Here is a 21651-nt window from a genome sequence, read left to right as displayed (position 1 = left end):
GCGCTGCTGAAATCCCTCGTCTCGCTACAGAACCAGAGCTGATGCAACAGTTACAACGGAGCGAGAGTCAAGACTTCACCAAACACACAGCGACAGAGGCATTTACTGCCCACGAATACATCCTTCTGTCTATTTACTCAGTCATATAATTACCGACATGAATCCAAATATCTCTTCCTGAAACGCTTAACAATCAGTTTTTTTTTTTTTTATCTGACTTAGTTTTCCATGTATAAGACTGTTTTCTGGTTGTCTTCTGTTCATCATTACAGCTAAAAAAAACCTGAACCTGATGTCTCGAAAGGGATGCTGGGACTATTATGGCCAATTATGCCAAATTTCACAGTCCAGCTGTGCATCAAACAACATTGGTGCATGAGACAATTCAATTTATAGAATTTCATTGTGGGACACATTACCCAGCACACGGCGCTCTGTTTTATATGGACACTATAGTTTCCGCCACTGAATGAAACATTTTAAAAGACAATATTTTCTCAGAATTGTTGCAATTGCGATTTATGAAGTCCAATGATGATGGCTAAAAAAGGCTGACTTTCTTCTCAGAATTATATCTCGCAATTCGGATTTTATAACTCACAATTCTGAGAGAAAGTTCAGAATTGTGAGATAAGAAGTCTTATTTTATTCAGAACTAGAAAAAAATAACTCCCAATGGGGGTGGAAAAAATAAAACCTAATTCAAAGGGAAAACAAGTTTATTTTTCTCACCCCATTGACAGATATTTTAAGCAAAGGATATTTTCTTGTTTTAAGCAAAAACTCACTTAATTTTGATACATTTTTTAGAACATAGGATTTGAGATTTTATATCTCAAATAAAAGTATCTTGATTAAGAATGTTTAGATATTTGTATTGGAAAACAAGGCAAAAAAACAGTAGTAAAATAAAATTTTGAAGTGTGTGTGTTTTTCTCACCGCCACGATGCGTTTCATGGCCTCCAGCTTCAGGGAGTCTTTATTACTGTCCAGCATCTCCTTCAGGTCATCATGTCTGAACATGGGAAACAAAAAACACAGAGGTTTTATCAACTGTTCTGGTTCTCTATCATTTAAAAATCCATTACAAGAGGAACTCAAGAATCATTCAGAATAATTTCTGCTCTTTAAGAGCCCTGCGGACGTTCACGAGTTCAGAAGAACGAACCAGAGCAAATGAAATCACACCGTCCATCAAAGGAAAACCAGAATAGACAAACACACCCACAAAAATACCATCAACAGCATGATTTGACTTTAATAACCCATATGTAGCCACGGATGAAATAGCTATTCTTTCTTAAATAGATCTCTGTTGTTTCTCCTCAACATTAATGGCAGTACATTATGGCTTTTGCTCTCCTGAGGAAAAACTTGTCTCTACAAAAAAAAAAAAGTCTTAAACTGTGATACCAAAAGTTACCAAAGTCTGCCATCAAAAGTCAGAGTCAAACAATTTCCTTTGAATTTATTTCAAAACCGAATGATCTGAGCTATACCATCCACATTTATTTTATATCACTATACACTTGATGCATGTCAACATCTGCCTCGTTTATGACTGATTTTATTTTCCTAAGAAATACAGGAGAAACATCTGATAAAAATTGATACTCAATTATAAATGAGATCTCCATTAAGTCTTCTTTGAAAGAGCAACTTCTGAGCATTAATTTCCCCTGAGAAAGATCCTTTCAAGCAAGAAAACTCTCAAAATGATTTGCAATATAGATTAACCCACCTTATTTAATTTAATTTTATTATATGAAATTTGAATATATATATAACAATGATAATGCGTGTTTGTTTTAAAGAAGAATTTTAAGAAGTGTAATAAAGGTTAACAACAATCTGCCAAAAACAAACGCAAGAATTACCTTTCCTGCAATAAAAAAGGATTTAGAAAGCTAAAAACAAATTTAAGCTTTTCCAGTGTATATTTCAGAATAAAAGTTTCCTTGTCAAGCATATCTCATGTGACAGGGTGATAATAAATTAAAAGTAAAGTAAGTAAGTAAAAGTAAGTAAAAGTTTATTTATATAGCACCTTTCACAGGTATAAGGCCACAAAGTGCTTCACAAGAAAACATTTATATCATAAAATACACACAATAAAAGCATAGACAGTACATGATCATATCAACCCACAAGCAGCTAATTAAAAGCCTGAACAAATAAATGAGTCTTTAGTCTGCATTTGAAGGCATCAACAGAGTCAAGAGAGCGCATAGACGGTGGGACACAACCTATTAGGTCACTAATATAAGGGGGGTGCCTGACCATGCAAAGCTCTGAAAACTAAAACCAAAATTTTCAAATGTATACGACACTGGTAGCCAGTGAAGTTCTTTTAGGATAGAGGATTTGTGAGACCTCCTGGCTGCAGAGTTTTGTACTAATTGCAGTTGAGAGAGCTCCTTCTGGTTTAGGCATGAAAATAAACTATTACAATACCGGTAGTCTAAACGCGAAGACACAAAGGCATGAATGATAAGCTCCAAATCATTTCGTGAAACCATATTTCTAAGTTTCGAGATTTTCCTTAATTGAAAGAAGCAGTTTCTCGTCAGCTGCTTGCAGTGCTGCACTAATGACATGTCTTTGTCCAGGATAACTCCCAAATTTCTAAGACTTGGCTTAGCAGACTGGCCTAAATCACCCAAGTATTGTTTAATCAGTGTTTCTGTTTTGTCTGCATTTAGCTGCAGGGAGTTATCACTTAGCCATTTTTTAATTTCCACAAGACAAAGGAGCAAGGAGTTTAACTTACAGATCTCTGACGGCTTAAAGCAGCAGTAAAGTTGGATATCATCAGCAAATAAGTGAAAAGAAACATCACTGAACCTTTATATGATCTTTCCAAAAAGGGATCAAATACAACAAAAATAAAACAGGACCCAGAACGGAGCCTTGAGGCACTCCACAGAGCAAGTCCGCAGACTCAGACCTTATTTGGTTAGCTGTAACACTGAAACTACGCCCAGATAAATATGAGGTGAACTACTGCAGAACTGACCCTGACAGCCCTACTTGATCCCTTAATCTTTTCAGCAAAACCTGGTGGTCGACCGTGTCAAAGACTGAGGACAGATCCAAAAGAACTAGAACAGTGTGTTTTCCAGAATCAGCAGACATCATGATGTCATTTAAATTAGCTTCTTTAGCTTAATTCGGGTCAAAACTGTGCTTTTTAGGCTACAATAAGTCATTAAGACCAGGGAATACGAATATCCCTTCCCTTTATTTTACAAGTACTGTCTGTTAGCATTAGCTATTAGCAAATTCTGGTTTGATGATGTGTGACTTTGTTTGTGCCAATACTAATAGCTTATTTTCCTCTCACAAAGGAAAAGGTGTAGATTTATTCACTTTGAAAGTATCTTCCTTGTTTTTACCCATAATACAAGCAATCAAGTGTAATTTTGTCAGGCTGTGGCTTAAACTAAAAGCTACTAGCTATTTACAAAAAAGGGATCACACCTTCAAAATGTCCCTGTTTCACAAAATAAGTCAACACAGAAAAGGAAACATGCCTTTTCAAAAGGTCTTTAAAGATTAAAGATGGATTTAATTATTTGTTCATCTAAACTGACTTCATGTTCTCATTAGTTGATGACTGTGTGTCCAAATTAACTCAGTGCCACAATAATTAATAAAGCAGATCATCTTCCAGACGTCTGGGAAAACCTATTAATATTAGCTCAAATGAGCAAAAATATTAATATTGAACACTCTCTTCATGTAATGAAATGTAAGTGATCCTCTATTTATACCACAAATGAGTCAAAAGGGGGTCAGGAAAGATCACTTAATTAAGTAGTTACACATCAGTCACATGATGAGCCAAACTCATTCTGATTGGCCAAAGTTTAACGGTGAAAATTAAGACCCACATCCGATCCTTGATCAGTCGACTCGTCAATCCAACAACACAGAGTCCGTCTGACATCCTGTGTGCAGGAAGTATAAGCCCATAATAACCCCACTGTCCATAGAAACATGTTACTATAGCAACCACATCATAATGTTAGCAATCTCCTTAAATCATAAACTAGAGAAGTTGGCTTGAGTTTTTTGTCTTTCACTCTGTTTTAAACTCATTTTCGGTGTCCAGAGATCAGTTCTGGGAGGCCTGAGATGAACGAGTCTCTCTCTCTCTCTCTCTCTCTCTCTCTCTCTCTCTCTCTCTCTCTCTCTCTCTCTCTCTCTCTCTCTCTCTCTCTCTCTCTCTCTCTCTCTCTCTCTCTCTCTCTCTCTCTCTCTCTCTCTCTCTCTCTCTCTGTGAGTGCGTGTTGGGAGTGAGTGCGGTGAGTGCTGCTGAGAGCGTGCTGAATGTGAGTTCTCTACTTCTCTTTTCTTTCAAAACTTTTGTTTCTCTGTTGATGCTTTGAGGAGTTGTTTGGAGAAACAGTGTTTATTGGGGTTCGTTTGTGTTTGTTTGGTGGAGGCGGCGGCGGCGTGGCTGTCAGCATGGCTGCAGCAGGTGAACACGGTAGTTTGCACAAACTCACGCGCCGACACGCTATTAAACTTTCTCCGCCTAACGGGTGCTCGGTTGAGGATTGTAGTCTAGCGGTGGGTGAGATTGTCGGTTATGACAGTATCAAATCGGCTTCTAGGATGAATAGTGCCATTGTGATTTTTTTAGACAGTGTGGACAAAGTAAATCAGTTACTTGAAAGTGGAATTGTGATTCAGGACACATACACACCAGTTCTGTCTCTTGTAAACCCTGCTAAAAAAGTCATAATTTCGAATATACCCCCGTTTATGAAAAATGAGCTTTTAGAAAAAGAGCTAGGCAGACACGGAAAACTAGTGACTCCGATAAAGATGATTCCTATCAGCTGCAAGTCTCCTCATCTCAAACACGTTGTGTCTTTTAGGAGACATGTACACATGATTCTTAACAAGAGAAATGAAGAATTAAATCTAGTGTTTAAATTTAAGGTTGATGACTTTGACTACACTGTGCATGTAACATCAGAGACGATGAAATGCTTTGGGTGTGGGACTGTAGGGCATTTGATTCGCTCGTGCCCAGAGAGAGCAGGGGAGACGCTGTTGACGCAGCGGTTCCGCCGCCCGTTCGGGCCGAAAGCGGGGCTCCTTTACCTGGCGAACCGCAGAGAACTGCGCAGGAAGAAAACCGAGATGATAGCGATCAGGAGAATGAGCAGACAGAAAATGTAGCGAGTGATCAAAACGCACAAGATGGTTTAAACGAGGATCTAAATGTTGGTCAAACCGCGACTAGAGTAGCTGAGTCAGTGTTGTTTAATGAGGAAGATGTTTTGTTGGATGCTGAAATTTCCAAACTGTCAATCCTATGAGTTGCTCTTCTCAGTCAGATGATGTGTTGATGAACACGCAAGAGTCTGAAAGTGATGTTAGTGGAGACACACAGATGGATGTGGAGAGTGCTTACTCTTTCACGAAAATTCAGTCCTTTTTACAAAGAACTAAAGGTTTGAGATTGGTGAAAATTGATGAGTTTTTTCCAGATTTAAAGTTGTTCATTGATTCAGTCAAATTGTTCATGAAAAATACAGAAAACCCTGGCCAACTGACCTTTACAGATCAAGAAATTTTTCGTTTGAAAAAATTTCTTATAAAAGCGAGAGCACAACTAGTTAATGATGGTTAAGTGTCTTTCGTTTTTCTTTTTCTTTGTTTGCGTTAACCTCTCTGTTCTGTTTAAATGCAACTTAACATTTACTATGTGTGACATAAAGTTGGGTTCTTTAAACGTTAATGGTGCCAGAGAGGACGTGAAGAGAGTTTCTCTCATCAGTTTGTTTAAAGTTAAACAACTAAATGTAATTTTTTTACAAGAGACACATAGCACAGCTGAAAGTGAAATTGCATGGAAGAAAGATTGGGATGGGGAAGTTTTTCTCAGTCATAAGTGTAGCAACAGTGGTGGAGTGGGTATCTTGTTTTCTAGAGATTTTTTACCTATCTCTTGTGTTACTGAGGAAATCATTGCAGGTCGCTTGTTAAAAATACAAGCTGTATTTGAAAGTGTAAAAATGACTTTCATCAATGTTTATGCTCCTACTGTAGGCCCAGAAAGAGTGGTCTTTTTAAACATTCTAAACGATGTAATAAGCAACTGTGGCACTGATGGATACATGTTCCTGGGTGGGGATTTTAACTGCACTGAGAATGCAGCTCTAGACAGAAACCACCCAGAACCACATGGAGCCAGTAAGAATTGTCTTGTAAAAGTAATTGGGATGAATGATTTATGTGATGTTTGGAGGTTTTTTCATACCACTCAGCGTCAGTATACTTGGACTTCTGTTAAGGATAACTCTTTGTCTTTGGCTAGGCTTGATAGAGTTTACTGTTTCAAACATCAGAGTAATGTTCTTAAAGGTTGTTCAAAACACCCAATTGGTATTTCAGATCATTGCCTCGTGCAAGTTGCTATCTTTGTTAAGGATGTGAAATGTAAAAGTGCCTATTGGCATTTTAATGTATCCTTGCTTTCTGATAACACTTTTAAAGATGCTTTTAAGTATTTCTGGAGTGGTTACACAAAAGAAAAATCTGAGTACAATTCATTACAACAGTGGTGGGACATAGGGAAGGTCAATATAAAACAGTTGTGCCTACAGTATACTCTCAATGTCACAAAGGACATGACTAGATCTATGAAAACTTTGGAGAGTGAAATAGAGAAGCTGCAAGATTTGGCAGACTCAACAAGAGAAGGAGAACATTTTAAAGTTCTCAAAAGGAAAAAGTCAGCTCTATCTAACCTGTTGGGTTTCTCTGCTCAAGGTGCTCTGGTTCGCTCACGTTATCAAAATATTGCCAAAATGTATGCACCTTCTCATTTTGTTTTTCGGCCTTGAACGAAAAAATGGACAAAGGAGGCTTATGCACTCTCTGCGGTCCAGCACTGGACAATTGCTGCAAGAGTATGTGGACATTCGTAAATCTGCAGTTGAGTTTTATGAGAAGCTTTTCAAGAGTGAGTTCCAAGAGAGACCAGAGGTGGCGCAGTCTTTCTTTGAGGGCTTACCTAAGGTTTCTGAGGAGGCTAACATGGAGTTGGATGCACCAATCTCCGCTGATGAACTATATTCTGCGTTGCAGAGTCTAGAAAGCGGTAAATCTCCAGGCATTGATGGACTTCCTGTGGATTTTTTTAAAGCTTTCTGGCCTGTGATTGGCAAAGATTTGTTGCTTGTTCTCAGAGACAGTTTAAGAAAAGGACTTTTACCTTTCAGTTGCAGGAGAGCAATCCTCACTCTTCTCCCCAAAAAAGGGGATTTACAAGAGATCAAGAACTGGAGGCCGGTTGCTCTGCTCTGCACGGATTACAAACTTTTGTCAAAGGTGTTGGCAATGAGACTGAAAAATGTTATGGAGAATGTCATTCATGTTGACCAGACTTATTGTATACCCAATAGGTTGATATCTGATAATATTATTTTAATTCGTGATGTTTTAGATCTCTCCGATTCATTGGGTTGCGAAATTTGTCTGATTTCAATTGACCAAGAAAAGGCATTTGACAGAGTTGAACACCAATATTTGTGGCAAACATTGGGCGCGTTTGGGTTCAGCTCTGGCCTAGTAAACATGATTCGAGTCTTGTATAGTGACATTGAGAGTATTTTAAAGATCAACGGTGGTTTAAGTGCTCCTTTTAAAGTTCATTGGGGGGTCAGACAAGGATGTTCATTATCTGGCATGTTGTACTCCTTAGCCATAGAGCCTCTTTTGCACAAATTAAGAAAATCTCTTGTCGGTGTAAAACTTCCTGGATGTGAAACCATTTTTAAATTATCTGCTTATGCCGATGATGTTGTTGTCATTGTTAAAAAACAGGAAGATATAGACACCCTTGTAGAAAATATTAATGGTTTTGGCGTATTGTCATCTGCCAAAATTAACTGGGGAAAAAGTGAAGCTGTGACAATCAGTAACGAGTTAAGCAGAAAACTTGTTTTACCTGCCGGGTTAATTTGGAATAAGGGTGGTTTTAAATATCTTGGTGTTTATCTTGGAAATGATACTTTTCTGTGTAAAAATTGGGACAATGTTCTAGAAAAAGTTGAAGGACGTCTTAAGAAATGGAAATGGATCTTGCCACACATGTCTTTTAGGGGTCGAACACTTGTGATCAACAATTTAGTGTCATCAATGCTGTGGCACCGACTATCATGTGTAGACCCTCCTGCACAATTGCTGGCTAAGATACAGGCAGTGTTGGTGGACTTTTTCTGGGACCGGCTGCACTGGGTCCCACAGAGTGTACTGTTTTTGCCAAAGGAGGAAGGAGGGCAGGGACTCATTCATCTCGCCAGTAGGGGCGCCGCTTTCCGACTCCAGTTTATCCAGAGATTTCTTGTTGGGCCTGCAAACCTTGTCTGGAGACCCTTAGCCAGAACCATATTGATCCGAGGCGGGAATTTGGGTCTTGCTGAGCCTTTGTTTTTAATGGACCTGAGTGCTAATAAACTGTGTAACCTTCCAAAGTTTTACCATGGACTGTTCACTGTGTGGGGGATGTTCCATAAAAAGAGAGTGGCAAGCTGCGAGTCCCTGTCATGGCTGTTGAAGGAGCCAGTGGTGAATGGCATTCGTTTCAACGTGGAACACATAACAGGACCTTTCGTGATGCAGTTGTTCTGTGCGGCTGGGACTGTTACACTGGGACATGTGGTTGATCTGTGTGGACCTAATTTGATCGACACTGCAGGTCTAGCCTCTCATGTTGGAGTCAGATCGATAAGGATCATAGATCAAATGCTCAGCACTTGGAAGCGTGAACTCACAAAGACTGAATTATCCTTGATAAAAGACTACTGTAATGGACAATGTCAACCAGTTGTTGGTGATTTTTTTCCAGCATTGACTCTTTTTCCTGATTTTAAAGACTGCGCTGGTCAACTGTTAGAGTCCAGAGAGACTCTCACAAATGAATTTGATGACATGGGAGGAAAAACGATGTATAAAATGTTTGTAAAAATTGTGAATAAAGGTAAACTAAGTGGGAGGGCTGACACTCCTTGGAGAGCTCATCTGGGGCTTGACAATGAGGTCAGACCAGTATGGAGAGTGATTTACAAACCACCGTTGACCAAAAGGCTAGGGGACCTACAGTGGAGAATCCTCCACGGTAGTGTGGCTGTCAATGCTTTCATTTCCATCATCAATCCTAATGTAAGTGAAGAATGCCCTTTTTGTTTGCAGAGGGAAACAGTTTACCACTGCTTTTTGGATTGTAGCAGACTGTGCTCTTTTTTTCAGTTGTTGCAACAAATGTTCATGATGTTTGGGGAGAATTTTTCAAAGCATCTTTTTATTCTTGGTTTCAGTTACAGTCAGAAAAGGAGATTGAAATGTCAATTGTTTAACTTTGTATTTGGTCAAGCAAAAATGGCTATCTACCTAAGTAGAAGGAATAAGATCGAAGAGTCCTTAGATTTTGACATAAACACTGTTTTTGTTAGAATGGTGAAAGCTAGATTGAAAGTTGATTTTGATTTCTACAGTTCCACAAATAATGTAGAGGAGTTCATAAACATTTGGTGTCTTAAAAATGTTTTATGTTCTGTTGTGGAGAATGTCTTGTGCTTTGGGACTGTTTTGAGTTAAATCATGTTCTTTTATTTTTTGGTTTGAAAGTTGTTTTTTTGTGTGTGTTGTAGAGAACTCTGTTTTGAAAGATAAAGAGTTTTTGAAATTCTCAAAAAATTCTCTCTCTCTCTCTCTCTCTCTCTCTCTCGCTATTAATCACACTGGCTGGGTTTAAATCAACAGATGGACATCTGCTCACACATATACATTCACTCACAAACCAAATGAATGAACACATCAAATCCAGTTATACGCGCAGTCTTGGCTCAACTATGCTCATATTCAAAGAGAACTATATGTGCTTTTAATAAATGATGCTTTTTCTGTGATAATGATGATTCTTGATGATCATAATATTCATAAACATAGCGATATATAGGTGTCAGATTTAAAAATGAGGACTGCCTGATGGCCCGTGGCCAGCGTAAACATTGACGCAATTGTCAGTTGCTCAATCGGGCCAGTGCTGCATCACGAAAGCCTCGCCAATTTAAATATTCAAGTGCAAGAAGACGTGAAAGAGAACTCGATTCAATAGTGTGAGAAGTGCCCAGAAAGCCGCTTCTCAGACAGCGTGCGAATGCTGAATTGAGCTCTCTTTCATGTGTTCTTGTAGCCTGGATGCCAGCCGAACTTAGCCCCGCCCACAACATTTGTGTTCGGTCTGGACTTGATCCGTTGAGAAGCAAGTATGCCCGAACCAAAGCTGTTCGGACCAATCAAATTGTCAGGGCGGGGTTTATACGATGATGGACAGATGATCAACAGTAACGTAATCATCCACGTCACCAAAGAGCGCTTGGGTTGAATTCGTTTACAACAAAGTATGGCCGCCGCTGGAGAATTTAGATGTGTAGATTCAGCCATCGCATCTGATATAGAAGATGTAGACAGCGCATTCATTTTAAAAGAGGAACAGAGAACCGCGATCAAGGCATTTGTCGATCGGAAAGATGTTTTTGCCGTCCTTCCTACGGGATTCGGTCTATCCAATTGAGTGCAGAGGCATTTTTTTTCCTAGTTCGGTTGAAACGCGCCCCATAATCACAGCCCAATGGAGCAGGAATCTGGCTAGAATCTGAGTATGACGACGTCAGGCTAGTGTTCTTGCGCTTGAACGAACATATTCGCACTGGTCTCCTGGAGTTTCCTACTGAACATAATCTATTATATCGTAAGTGTAACAGTATATTGGATCCGTGCAGCTCTTAAAGTGACAGCAGCCTAATTAACCTGCTGCTGTCTGTGTTTTTAATGCTAATTAAACAACAAAAGACAAAAAAAAAATCACTCACTGCCCTTGACTGAATAACTTATGTAACTTTAATAAGAATGAATCTATATTTAGTTTATATAGTGAAGACTACGCAGTGCTATTTTACATTTGATTCATTTTTTCTCTACCTGAAAATTACTATTAGACTTACCTGAAAAACATGAAAAGCAGTGTTTCTTTTATTTGTATGTTTGTTCTATTGTATTTGTGCCATTGTATGTAATTTGATTATTTCTTCTTATTTTATTACTGACAGTTTTCTTGTCTTTAATGATATTTGAAATTTATATGAGTTAGGCAAGTAATTTTAGGTGGCACAACCTTATTTATTAAGGTTATGGGTCAAAAACAACGAAGACAATAACTAGGCCTATTTTATTAATTTATTACTTTTTTTGTGCTGGGGCCAGTGAAAAGTTTGGCAGGGCAAGTAAAAATGTGAACCACTACCCTGACCGGGCCAGTAAAAAAAGAGCGTTGAGCCCTGAATTACATCAAAATTTAGGTTTTGTTGCATTTAAGTTTTGGGAGTAGGTAATATTTTATTTAATTGTATTTAAAGAAATTAATTAATTAATACTTTTATTTCGTATGTATTAAATTCATCAAAAGTGGCAGTAAAAACATCTTAGTGGCAGTTACAAAAGATCTTAAATAAATGCTGTTCTTTTGAACTTTCTAATTCATTGAATATTTCACAATATTACAGTTTTTGCTGTATTTGTGATCAAATACGTGCAGCCTTGGTTAGACTAGTAGCATAATGAACAGTAATGTATATGCTATAGTCAAATTCCAAATTGGTTACAAGCTCATGTAGTAGCCTACTATAATTTACAAAGTAACTCGTGAACTGCCAAACATTATCAATATCCACAGTGATGCAACACTGGATGTCATCATAGATCAGAACCATGATGAATGAAAACATGTCAAGCATTATGACACGCCTAATCATGTCACCGCGGTTTCTGAAAAGAACCAATCAGAGCGAGCGTGTTCCCTCTAAAGCTATGGCATGAAAACATTACGAGCTGGCCGAGATAGCACAATTCGCTAATTAAAAACATTCCCCGGGTGTCTATCACGCCACCGTCGCTGGAATTAAACGACTATGATATCTCACAACACACACCCAGGTCCCGCTCTCTGGTTTCCACAGCAACAAAGAGAGCAATAAACTCCAGTGAATAGATTTTATGCCAGAGTCTCCCACCCAACACAACTATCTATCGCTGTGTTTCTTGAATAAAGATTCCCTCGGCGGCTTTCATTAGCTGGAAGGGGTCTGCAGAGATTCACACCACCGTATACACACTGTCAAATATTAGAGTTTATCGTGTCAGTGTGTGTGTGTGTCTGTGTGTGTTTGAAGGCGTGGGTGGTATTTCCTTCCACGCATCAGGGTGTGTGTGTGTGGATGCACTCTGTCAGCTTCGGTTCCCTCACACACAAACGCACACACATACACACGGTGGGTCGTGATCAGAGCGACGTAAGAGGATGAACATGGGCTTGGTGATTCAGCAGACATGCTACAATCAAATAGTACATCATCTCAACATTACACCAGATTATCATATGTCATATTCCAGAGCATTGAGCAGAAGCACTGAATGCATTGTATTTCATTTTGGATAATAAATAGTGTATAAACAGTGTCATACATCACAGGAGAGCTACGGGAAGTCTCCGAATCACAGTATGAACTGGTGAATGCAGAGGGAATGCAAACCTGTAAATCACTTTCCCTCCTGACCTGCCGTGCCGGAGCTCCAATGCTTTGATTTACATACTCAAGCTTTTAGCAAATTAATTAGGCCTGACGAGAGATCTGACGCTGGGTATATCTACAACAATGGAAAACTGGCAAGCTCAAAACACACTATAATCTTTAAATAACTTTTTTTATGAATTAATTGAAAACACACACACACACACACACACACACACACACATATGAAAACTATTTACATTACAAAATGTTAAAAAAAAGATTTTTTTTTTACAAAATGCATAAAGCTTGCATAGCTAATATAAGGTAAAAAATAAACAGATTTTCAAAAGTATTTTTTGTATATGTTATAATATTAAAGCACTGTAAAACTGCTTTGAAACTATATGTATTGCAAAAAGTTCTATACAAACAAACAAACTTGAATTGAAATTGAATTTTATATATATACGTCGACGTGATGCTTGAAGTTAACATTTTAGGATAATGAACATAGTTAGGATAAGTAAGTTACAGTAGCTATGTGATTGTGAATAATAACACATCTGGTTTAGTGTGCAGACACTTGAAGGAAACTCGAGCATCTCCTAAAGCACAGTAACAACACAAGAACATGTTCAATATGTTCAACAGCGCAAAGCACTAGAAATGCATTGTCCCGGCATTCACATCTGCCTTTTGTATGAGAGGAACATTTAACTAATGTAAATGTAAAGCCATTTTTAGCATAATGTAATGACCATACATAATGAAATATATAAGATCCCTGCAGAGAATCTGATTTGCAATATATATCTCATCTCCTTCTTCATGCATGAGACACTTTGAGCTTCATATTATTAAAGTTATTTATAATTCAACACTCCACAGGGTTTCTCTCTCTCTTACGGCCTGTTGAAGAGCACAGACATCATATCTGGACACTCGAGTCTCTGCCAGCAGTTCTGGACCTCGATGAGAGTCTTCTCTGACTCGGGTGTTACTGTACGAGCGTGTGCACAGGTGACTCTTACACCAACTAGAGCTAAATAACAAACCCTCTGCACAAGAAGTATAACTACGTGTAGAGAAGATCCAGTAGGGAAGAAAATCACTAATTGTTTCTCAGAGACAGCAAGTTTCAGAAGAGATTTCAGTAATGTTTAAAACTGTGCTCAAATGTCTGCAATCAAAAGTCAGGGATCTTAGAGATATGGACTCGGACATCTGTCATTAAATTCTTCTAAGACCACATGTTATGATATATACATACAATTTGAATTATTTACTTATATAATTATATGTACTGTTTATGTATATCATAAAATATCTTCCAAACCCAAGTTATATAAGCTATATATATATATATATATATATATATATATATATATATATATATATATATATATATATATAAAACAATTTTATTTCTAGGTATTAGTTGTTATTACACTAAATGTAAAAAAAAATATTAAATTGTAAATAAAACAAAGATTGTTAGTGTATGTTTAACAAGAAAATAGAAAATACCATTCTGTCTTTCGACTTGTTTTATGTTTAAGTCAACATGTCACTTGCTGTTTCTTTTTAAATAATTTCTGAAATTTACTAGACATTTCTGATTAAATTCTACACCATTTTTTATGTATACTTAATAGTTTATTATTTATCATAAGTGACTATTTTTCAAAAATCTCTCTCTCTCTCTCTCTCTCTCTATATATATATATATATATATATATATATATATAAATTCATATATTTTACTTAGAAATTAAATTTTAAGATTTAAATTTTAAACTAATTTTGTAGCTAAAATATGTATATATGTATATATGTGTACAAATTTGTCATCAAATTCTTCCAAGACCAAATTATAAAAGCTACACTAATTTTACAAATTTATTCAAATTTGAAATTTAAATTTGAAACCAAATGTACATCTTGTACTGACATCAACACATTTGTGTCCAAAGTCACAAGAGACAAAGTGTTGCAGAGGCATCATTCACACCGCTGTTCATCACTTCACGTGTGTGCCATCATACCGTAAGGGTTGCGTTTGAACGCTGGTGAGCCCCTCCTCCTGTACAGGTCTCTCCTCAGACCACTCCCCCCCTGCCCCCCCGAATTTCAGGTGTCGGAGCTCTTCGGGCTGGACGGCGTTGTACCAGTTCTGCGGGCCGCCGTCGGGCGTCATCACCGGACTGAGAGCCTCCTCCTCACCCTGACCGACCCCCTGCGCGTTCTTCACCATGTTCACCGCGTTCACCGGCAGCTGGAGCAACTTCTGCATGGTGGTCATCCTCAAGGTGTAGTCTGAAAACTTTTGCACCTGTTTAGATCCTCCGAGGCAGGTAAACACACCTGTAGATGATTCTTGAGGAGTCAAGCCCTCTCTCTCTCACACACACACACACACACACCTGTAGATTCCGTCTCAAAAGCAACAGTAGACTGAAAAGCTCCCCAGAACAAGCACGTAACAGTCCTCAGGTCTGGTCTTCAGCTGTGTCCATCAAGCAGATGTGGAGGCTTGAAAGCGCCCTGCGTCTTTTCCGTCATTCGCGTGAGGAGACGAGAAGGGAGGTGACAGTAAAAGCTGTTCTCATCCTGCTCAGAGCCGACTGATGTTGCACACACTGCTCTGATGGTTGAGCAGAGCTAAACCCCGCCCACTAACACATAACCCCTCCCCCCCCTCTCTCTCTCTCTCCTTTCATTCACACCATCGCTCTTTCCCAGCTCTCTGGCACATTTTTCAGTCCCTCGTCCTCTTTTCCATCGTATTTTCTGCAACGGCCGACTGCCTCTCCCTGTGATATGACTCAGCTAGAAACGCTGCTCTGAGAAAGGCTTTTCACAGGAAAACCCCCTCCTTGGGATGTTGAAGCGCACAACCACTGTATCATTATTTGCTTTGAATGCTAAATAAACCATCAGCGCAGACATTCACACATAGAGACATTCATGTTGTCTTGAGTGTGACACTATAGCCTATGCCATCAGCATTCACATTTTTGTTTTTTTGACTCATTATTTGATCCGTTTGCCAAAGGTTAACTTTTTTTTTTTACACAAAATTTGCTTTAAAACACGTTTTACGGCAAATATTACAACTGGATGCTACTTGGACCAACCGGCACAAAATGATGTGACAACAATGTTGGATACTATTATTTACAGGTGCATAATATGTACCTTTTCACATACTATTTTTGTACACTATGAAGTATGTAGTATTTACTACGCAGGAGTTAGTTAGCAGATGCTAGAACTGCATACCAAACATTGCGTCTGTCTAGCTCAAATAGGTTTAAAACTTAATCTAACTGAGTTCATGAAACTGAACCATACTGAATTAAACTAAATCAGACTGATTTGCTTATTTTATTCACTTTCCTTCTGTATGTTACAGTTTGATTCATTTGAATCAGTATGATTGAGTTGCATTCACTGAAATTCATTTATTACAGTCATTCTGTCCAGTTCAGTTCAATTCAAATGATTTATTCATTCTTTCTGATACAGCTTGATCGGTATGATTTAGTTTGATTCACTGACATTCTGTCTGATACAGTTAATTAAATTAAAAATTCAATTCGATTCAATGTGAATCGTTCTGATTTAGATTGATTTACTTTTATTCTGTTCAGTACAGTTTGATTTATTCGAATTCATCTGATTCAGTCATATTCCGTTGTATTCTGCCCGATTCAGTTTGATTAAAAGGATTTGGTTTCATTCTGTGTAATAAAGTTCGATTCACTTTCATTCTGTCCAATACAGTTTGATTCATTTGAATCCATCTGATTTAATTATATTCAGTTTCATTTTGTCTGATACAGTTTGATCAAATCGATTCACTGTCATTCTGTCCAATACAGTTTGATTCATTTGAATCAGTCTGAATCAGATCGAATCACATTCATTCTGTCTGATACAGTTTGATCAAATCGATTCACTGTCATTCTGTACAGTTTGATTCATTTGAATCAGTCTGATTCAGGTCAAATCACTTTCCTTCTGTCTGATAGTTTGATCAAATCTATTCACTGTCATACGGTCCAATACAGTTTGATTCACGTGGCGTTGAATAACGTGGAGAAGGGAAGAGCCGAATTCACAGTCAGACGCAGAATTCACACTGCAGTGCTAAAAGCCACTGACCTCTAAAGAGACATTCTCCAGCATCAGAAACCCCAAATCTCTCTAAACTCGCACACAGCAATCTCATGAATATTTGAGCGTGATTCTCTATAGATTAGCGTCTCTGCTTCTCTGTTAATTCAGCTGTTAAAACGCAGCAGAGAAGGAGAGCTGTACAGTAGCAGATCAGAGGGGCGTGTTGCCAAGGCAACAGCATATGAGGATCACTCGTCTTCGTGTTTACCGTGGAACCAGTCGAACTGCCATTACACACACATACACACACACATAAATGTACACACACACACACACACACACACATAAATGTACACACACACACAAAAACACACACATTCACACACATAAACGCACACGGGCGAATCTGTGACAGAATATCAGAAATCAGAAAGTGATGATTATGCAGAGAGAAAAATATATGTCAGCCTCTGTCACGTTTATGGCTCATTCACAATGACGACGGCGTGAAACGCATTCACAGTGCATTTTATGGTCATACTGCGATATATTAAGTGGGAAATAAACAAGGATGGGGAGTGTAAAATATGATAAAATGCTATTCAACTATTGGTTAATATTATTATGGCCTTGATGACATCATCATCAGAACAGGAAAGTTGTTTCAGAAGAAAATGATTATACCGATAAACGATTTTTTATTTATAATAACATGCACTGCTGAATTAACGATATACGACTAAAAACAGAAAGTAAAAAAGTAAAAACTGATCCTCCTGTTCTGTATCTTCTTTCTCACACACACACTGTGGTGTTATAGCACCCCCTGGTGGAATCAGTGCTGTATGTACATCTACATTTTACTTCACTATTTCACCACCCACTATTCAAAAGTTTGGGGTCAGTCTTTTTTTTTTTAATTAATACTTTTATTCAGCTTGGATGCATTAAATTTATCAAAAAGGACATTAATAATATGTTACAAAAGCTTTCTATTTCAAATAAATGCTGTTCTTTTGAACTTTCTCATCCTGAAAGATATGCAGCACAACTGTTTATAACATTGATAATAATCAGAAATGTTTCTTGAGCATCAAATCATCATATTAGAGTGATTTCTGAAGGATCATGTGACACTGAAGACTGGAGTAATGATGCTGGAAATCCAGCTTTGATCACAGGAATGAATTACATTTTAAAAGATATTCAAATTTACCATTTACCATTAAAATTGTAATAATATTTCACAATAGCACTGTTCTAACTGATCACTTACATGTTAGATCATTTTGATCATAAATGCAGCCTTTGTGAGCATAAGAGACTTCTTTCAAAAACATTCAAAACTCTTACCGACCCCCAACTTTTAAATAGCATGTCCCTGACCAGTGGATAATATAGAAAAAAAGAAAAGATATATCCTTTGAACGTCATTTCAAACACATTATTGTAAGCACCATCGAGGAGTAAAGCATTAGTAAAGTTAGGTTTGTTGACATGATTTATCTATATATTCAAATGAACTCAAACAGACTGCCATAAAAGTAATGAAGTGAAAATGTGTGTGTGCTTCCCTCTGCTGTCTGAGAGAGGAATGACATGAACTAAATGAAAGGCCAGATTCATCTAAGCAGTTATTTTAGCATTCTTTATATTCTATAGTATGTATTAATATTTTTAAATTAATTTTACTATAAGTTTTAGTAATTTTGTCCTTTTTACTGTTTTTTTTTATATTTCTGTTTAGTTTTTAAATGATTTTTTAGTTCAGTTTTAGTTTCAGTTGTAGTAATTAAGTTTTATTTCAGCTTTATTTTAATTACCGAAAAATATTTTTAATGGTTTTCATTTTAGTTTTAGTTAATGATAACAGCACTGGATCCAAGCATCAAAAACACACTGGATAAACAATAAAACAGACATTTCAAGCTGCAAACAATCACTGAAACCATCAGCTACAGGAAGAGCCTGTCACATGACCTCAGCAGAGACAGACCAGAGCCTTGATATTCTCCACATGATCAATCTCAGTTAAAGATCTAAACTTCACAATCTTCACTAGAGACGGAGGTAGATGGAGGAAGAGAGAGATGTAGATGCCAGCTTTATTGTAAAGATAGCTTCAGATGCAAAAGTAGATGTAGACACTGTTAAATAGTTCACCAGTTTTAACCCTGTGTTAGGCAACAGTTTCACATTTGTAATTTTGTGCTTCCAATTGTGGTGCTAAAGGTAAACAGTGAACAAACCCAGGGTAAGGTATTATCAGTGTGGAAACATGGACAAAAACAACTCGGAGTTATGTCAGCTAACATTTTTGCTTTCCAGAATGTTCTGGGAATGATAGTTTATGTTGTAAAACCTAAATAAAGCATTAGAGAAAATTCTGTATAGGTTCTCTTAAAGGGATAGTTCGGCCAAAAATGATATTTAACACATGCATTACTCACCCTCAAGCCGTTCGAGATGCATATGTCAATCTTGTTTCAGACGAACACATTTTCAGTTATTTTAGAAAATGTCTTAGACCCTTCGGTGGATATAATGTGAAGCAATGGGGTCCACCTCCTTCAAGTCCCAAAATGTGCATACATCCTTCACAAAAGTAATCCATCCGGCTCCAGGGGGATAAAAGAAGGCCTTGTGAGGGTAATCCGTGCGGTTTTGTCGTAAAAATATACATATTTAAAACTTTATAAATGAAAATATCTGACTTCCGGCAACGATCGACGCGCGTTCACGGGTGATGGAAGTCGGCGTACGAGGTAGGACGTAGCGTAGGAACCGTCGTGACGTAGAACGAACGCGCCCGCGCAGCCAGAGAGCAGAGCAAAACAAAACTACACTCAGTTCACCCTGAGTTCACCCGTGAACGCGCGTCGATCGTTGCCGGAAGTCAGATATTTTCATTTATAAAGTTTTAAATATGTATATTTTTACGACAAAACCGCACGGATTACCCTCACAAGGCCTTCGTTTATCCCCCTGGAGCCGGATGGATTACTTTTGTGAAGAATGTATGCACATTTTGGGACTTGAAGGAGGTGGACCCCATTGCTTCACATTATATCCACTGAAGGGTCTAAGACATTTTCTAAAATAACTGAAAATGTGTTCGTCTGAAACAAGATTGACATATGCATCTCGAACGGCTTGAGGGTGAGTAATGCATGTGTTAAATATCATTTTTGGCCGAACTATCCCTTTAAGGATATTACCAGGGCTTGACATTAACACTCACCAACCCTCCAAATGCGGGGTTGAATTTTATATATATATATTTTTAGTCAAAAGTGTTGTCAAAAAATATAGATTTTTCGATACATATCAATAGTGAAATATCTGAAACGCTTCCAATACTCATTTCGCGGAGAATAGATACAGGATACCAGCTTCTCTCTCTCTCTCTCTCTCTCTCTCTCTCTCTCTCTCTCTCATCTCTCTGAAACCCGCCTCCTCTCACTCACTCATTTAATTTGCTCCGGATGAATACTGTTGCTGTTACAGGGCTTGAATTTCGGCGTGGGATTGCACGTATTTTACTCGTTCCCGCAGATTTTGTGCTCACATTCATAGTGCGGCACATAAAGCCGCCTCTCAGCACTAAATTGAGTTCGTTTTCGCTGCTTATGTCAAATACACACACAAAATAATGTCAAAATGCCGGTCTTGGCGAGTATTCATCGTAAACAGTCAGTTATGTTTTAAGTAAACATAAACCGTTGAGAAAGAAAATGCATGTGTAACAGTGTAATGGATCTGTGTGTCAGGTCTTAAAGTGACAGCAGCCTAATATACCGGCTGCCAAATTATGAGATAATATTAAAAATATCTGTATGGCAGTTTTTCCCCATGGTATCGATTTCAAAATTGTGGCCAGTGAAAATGCTAAGTGGCTAGTAACTTTGGATAACCACTAGCAACAGTGACTGGTAAGCTAAAAAGGTAATGTCAAAAAAGAAAATCTGTGCAATGTGTGGGAATGTTACTTTTTTGTTAAAACAAAAAGCAAACTAACAGAGAACGTTCCCAGGAAAAAAAAAACGTTCTGTGTTTACGGAAATGCTAACCAAGGGTAAACGTGTGAAATCCCAACAGAAACAGAAGTAGATGAAGAGGTAGCTGTGCTAGAGAGCGATGCTAGCAAGGCTAAACCTGAAGGATAGCGAGAAAATGAGGATCACAGGGATATATTTAAACTGTAAAAACAACGAGAAATCATAGCCATACAAATATTAAATAGAAAAAACAATCAGTTCAACAAATAAACGACTAATACAGGCACACTGAAGTGTGAAGCAGCACAGAAGTCATCATTTGGGACCTGAGCGCTGTCCACAGACCGGTGCTGAAACACAAACCCACGAATAATACACACATACACACTCCGTTCACGCGAATTCATCTCACACTTCATCGTGTTTATCATCTCTTTGTTTTTCCACAGGATTCATTCGTTCATCCGCGCATGCGCACCTCGCCCTGTCTGAGATTTTCTGTACGTTAAACGCTCCGGTGGGCCGCTCCCGGTGGCGAGCGTTCCCCCCGCGCACAGACTCGGTGTGTCTCACCTCTTGTAGTCGGAGGAGAAGATGCCGCCGCTGGCCGGGTCGTGTCCGTACTCGGGCTCGCCGGAGGAGCCTCCTTTCTCATCGCTGAACGCGGAGCTCGCGGACATCTCTGCTGCTGATGATGCGGAGCGGCGGAGAGCGAGACTGAGTCACGTGACCCGTTACGCGGTGCTGAAGCGGACAGGGCCGGGGGCGCGCGCATGCGTGCGCGAGCACCTCTACGTTCGTCCCTGCTCAAATCTGCCCCCCCAGTTGCGATGAAAGCATTTATTTGATTTGATTTACAAACGACAGAAAAATATTTCATCCAGCTATAGCATCTGAATTTTTTGTGAGAAAGATTTATTGAGGAATCACTTTTGAA

At 38.4% G+C, this 21651-nt stretch overlaps 1 protein-coding gene across 9 annotated transcripts in view; it reads right to left on the bottom strand.

The window, feature by feature from the left end:
• The window catches only part of LOC130073672 (AP-3 complex subunit beta-2), a 50233-nt gene extending 28782 nt beyond the window's left edge, over positions 1-21451 (bottom strand). For 3 of the 9 annotated variants that reach the window (XM_056239220.1, XM_056239221.1, XM_056239222.1), the window contains exons 1-2: positions 14640-14938; positions 941-1016 (exon numbers count right to left, since the gene is read on the bottom strand). In XM_056239220.1, the coding sequence (XP_056095195.1) occupies positions 941-1016; positions 14640-14896 (333 nt within the window). In that variant the 5' untranslated portion in view covers positions 14897-14938. Of the gene's footprint in view, positions 1-940; positions 1017-14639; positions 14941-21287 lie in introns of those variants that run through there. The other 6 variants (XM_056239225.1, XM_056239224.1, XM_056239218.1 and 3 more) reach the window with 4 other exon arrangements.
• Between the last annotated feature and the right edge of the window lie 200 nt (positions 21452-21651).

Source organism: Rhinichthys klamathensis, unplaced genomic scaffold (assembly GCF_029890125.1).
Source record: "Rhinichthys klamathensis goyatoka isolate OS25496 unplaced genomic scaffold, OSU_Roscu_1.1 h1tg000557l_1, whole genome shotgun sequence".
Lineage (NCBI taxonomy): Eukaryota > Metazoa > Chordata > Actinopteri > Cypriniformes > Leuciscidae > Rhinichthys > Rhinichthys klamathensis.
The sequence above is the reverse complement of the archived record's forward strand: the minus strand, read 5'-3'. Positions and strand labels throughout refer to the sequence as shown.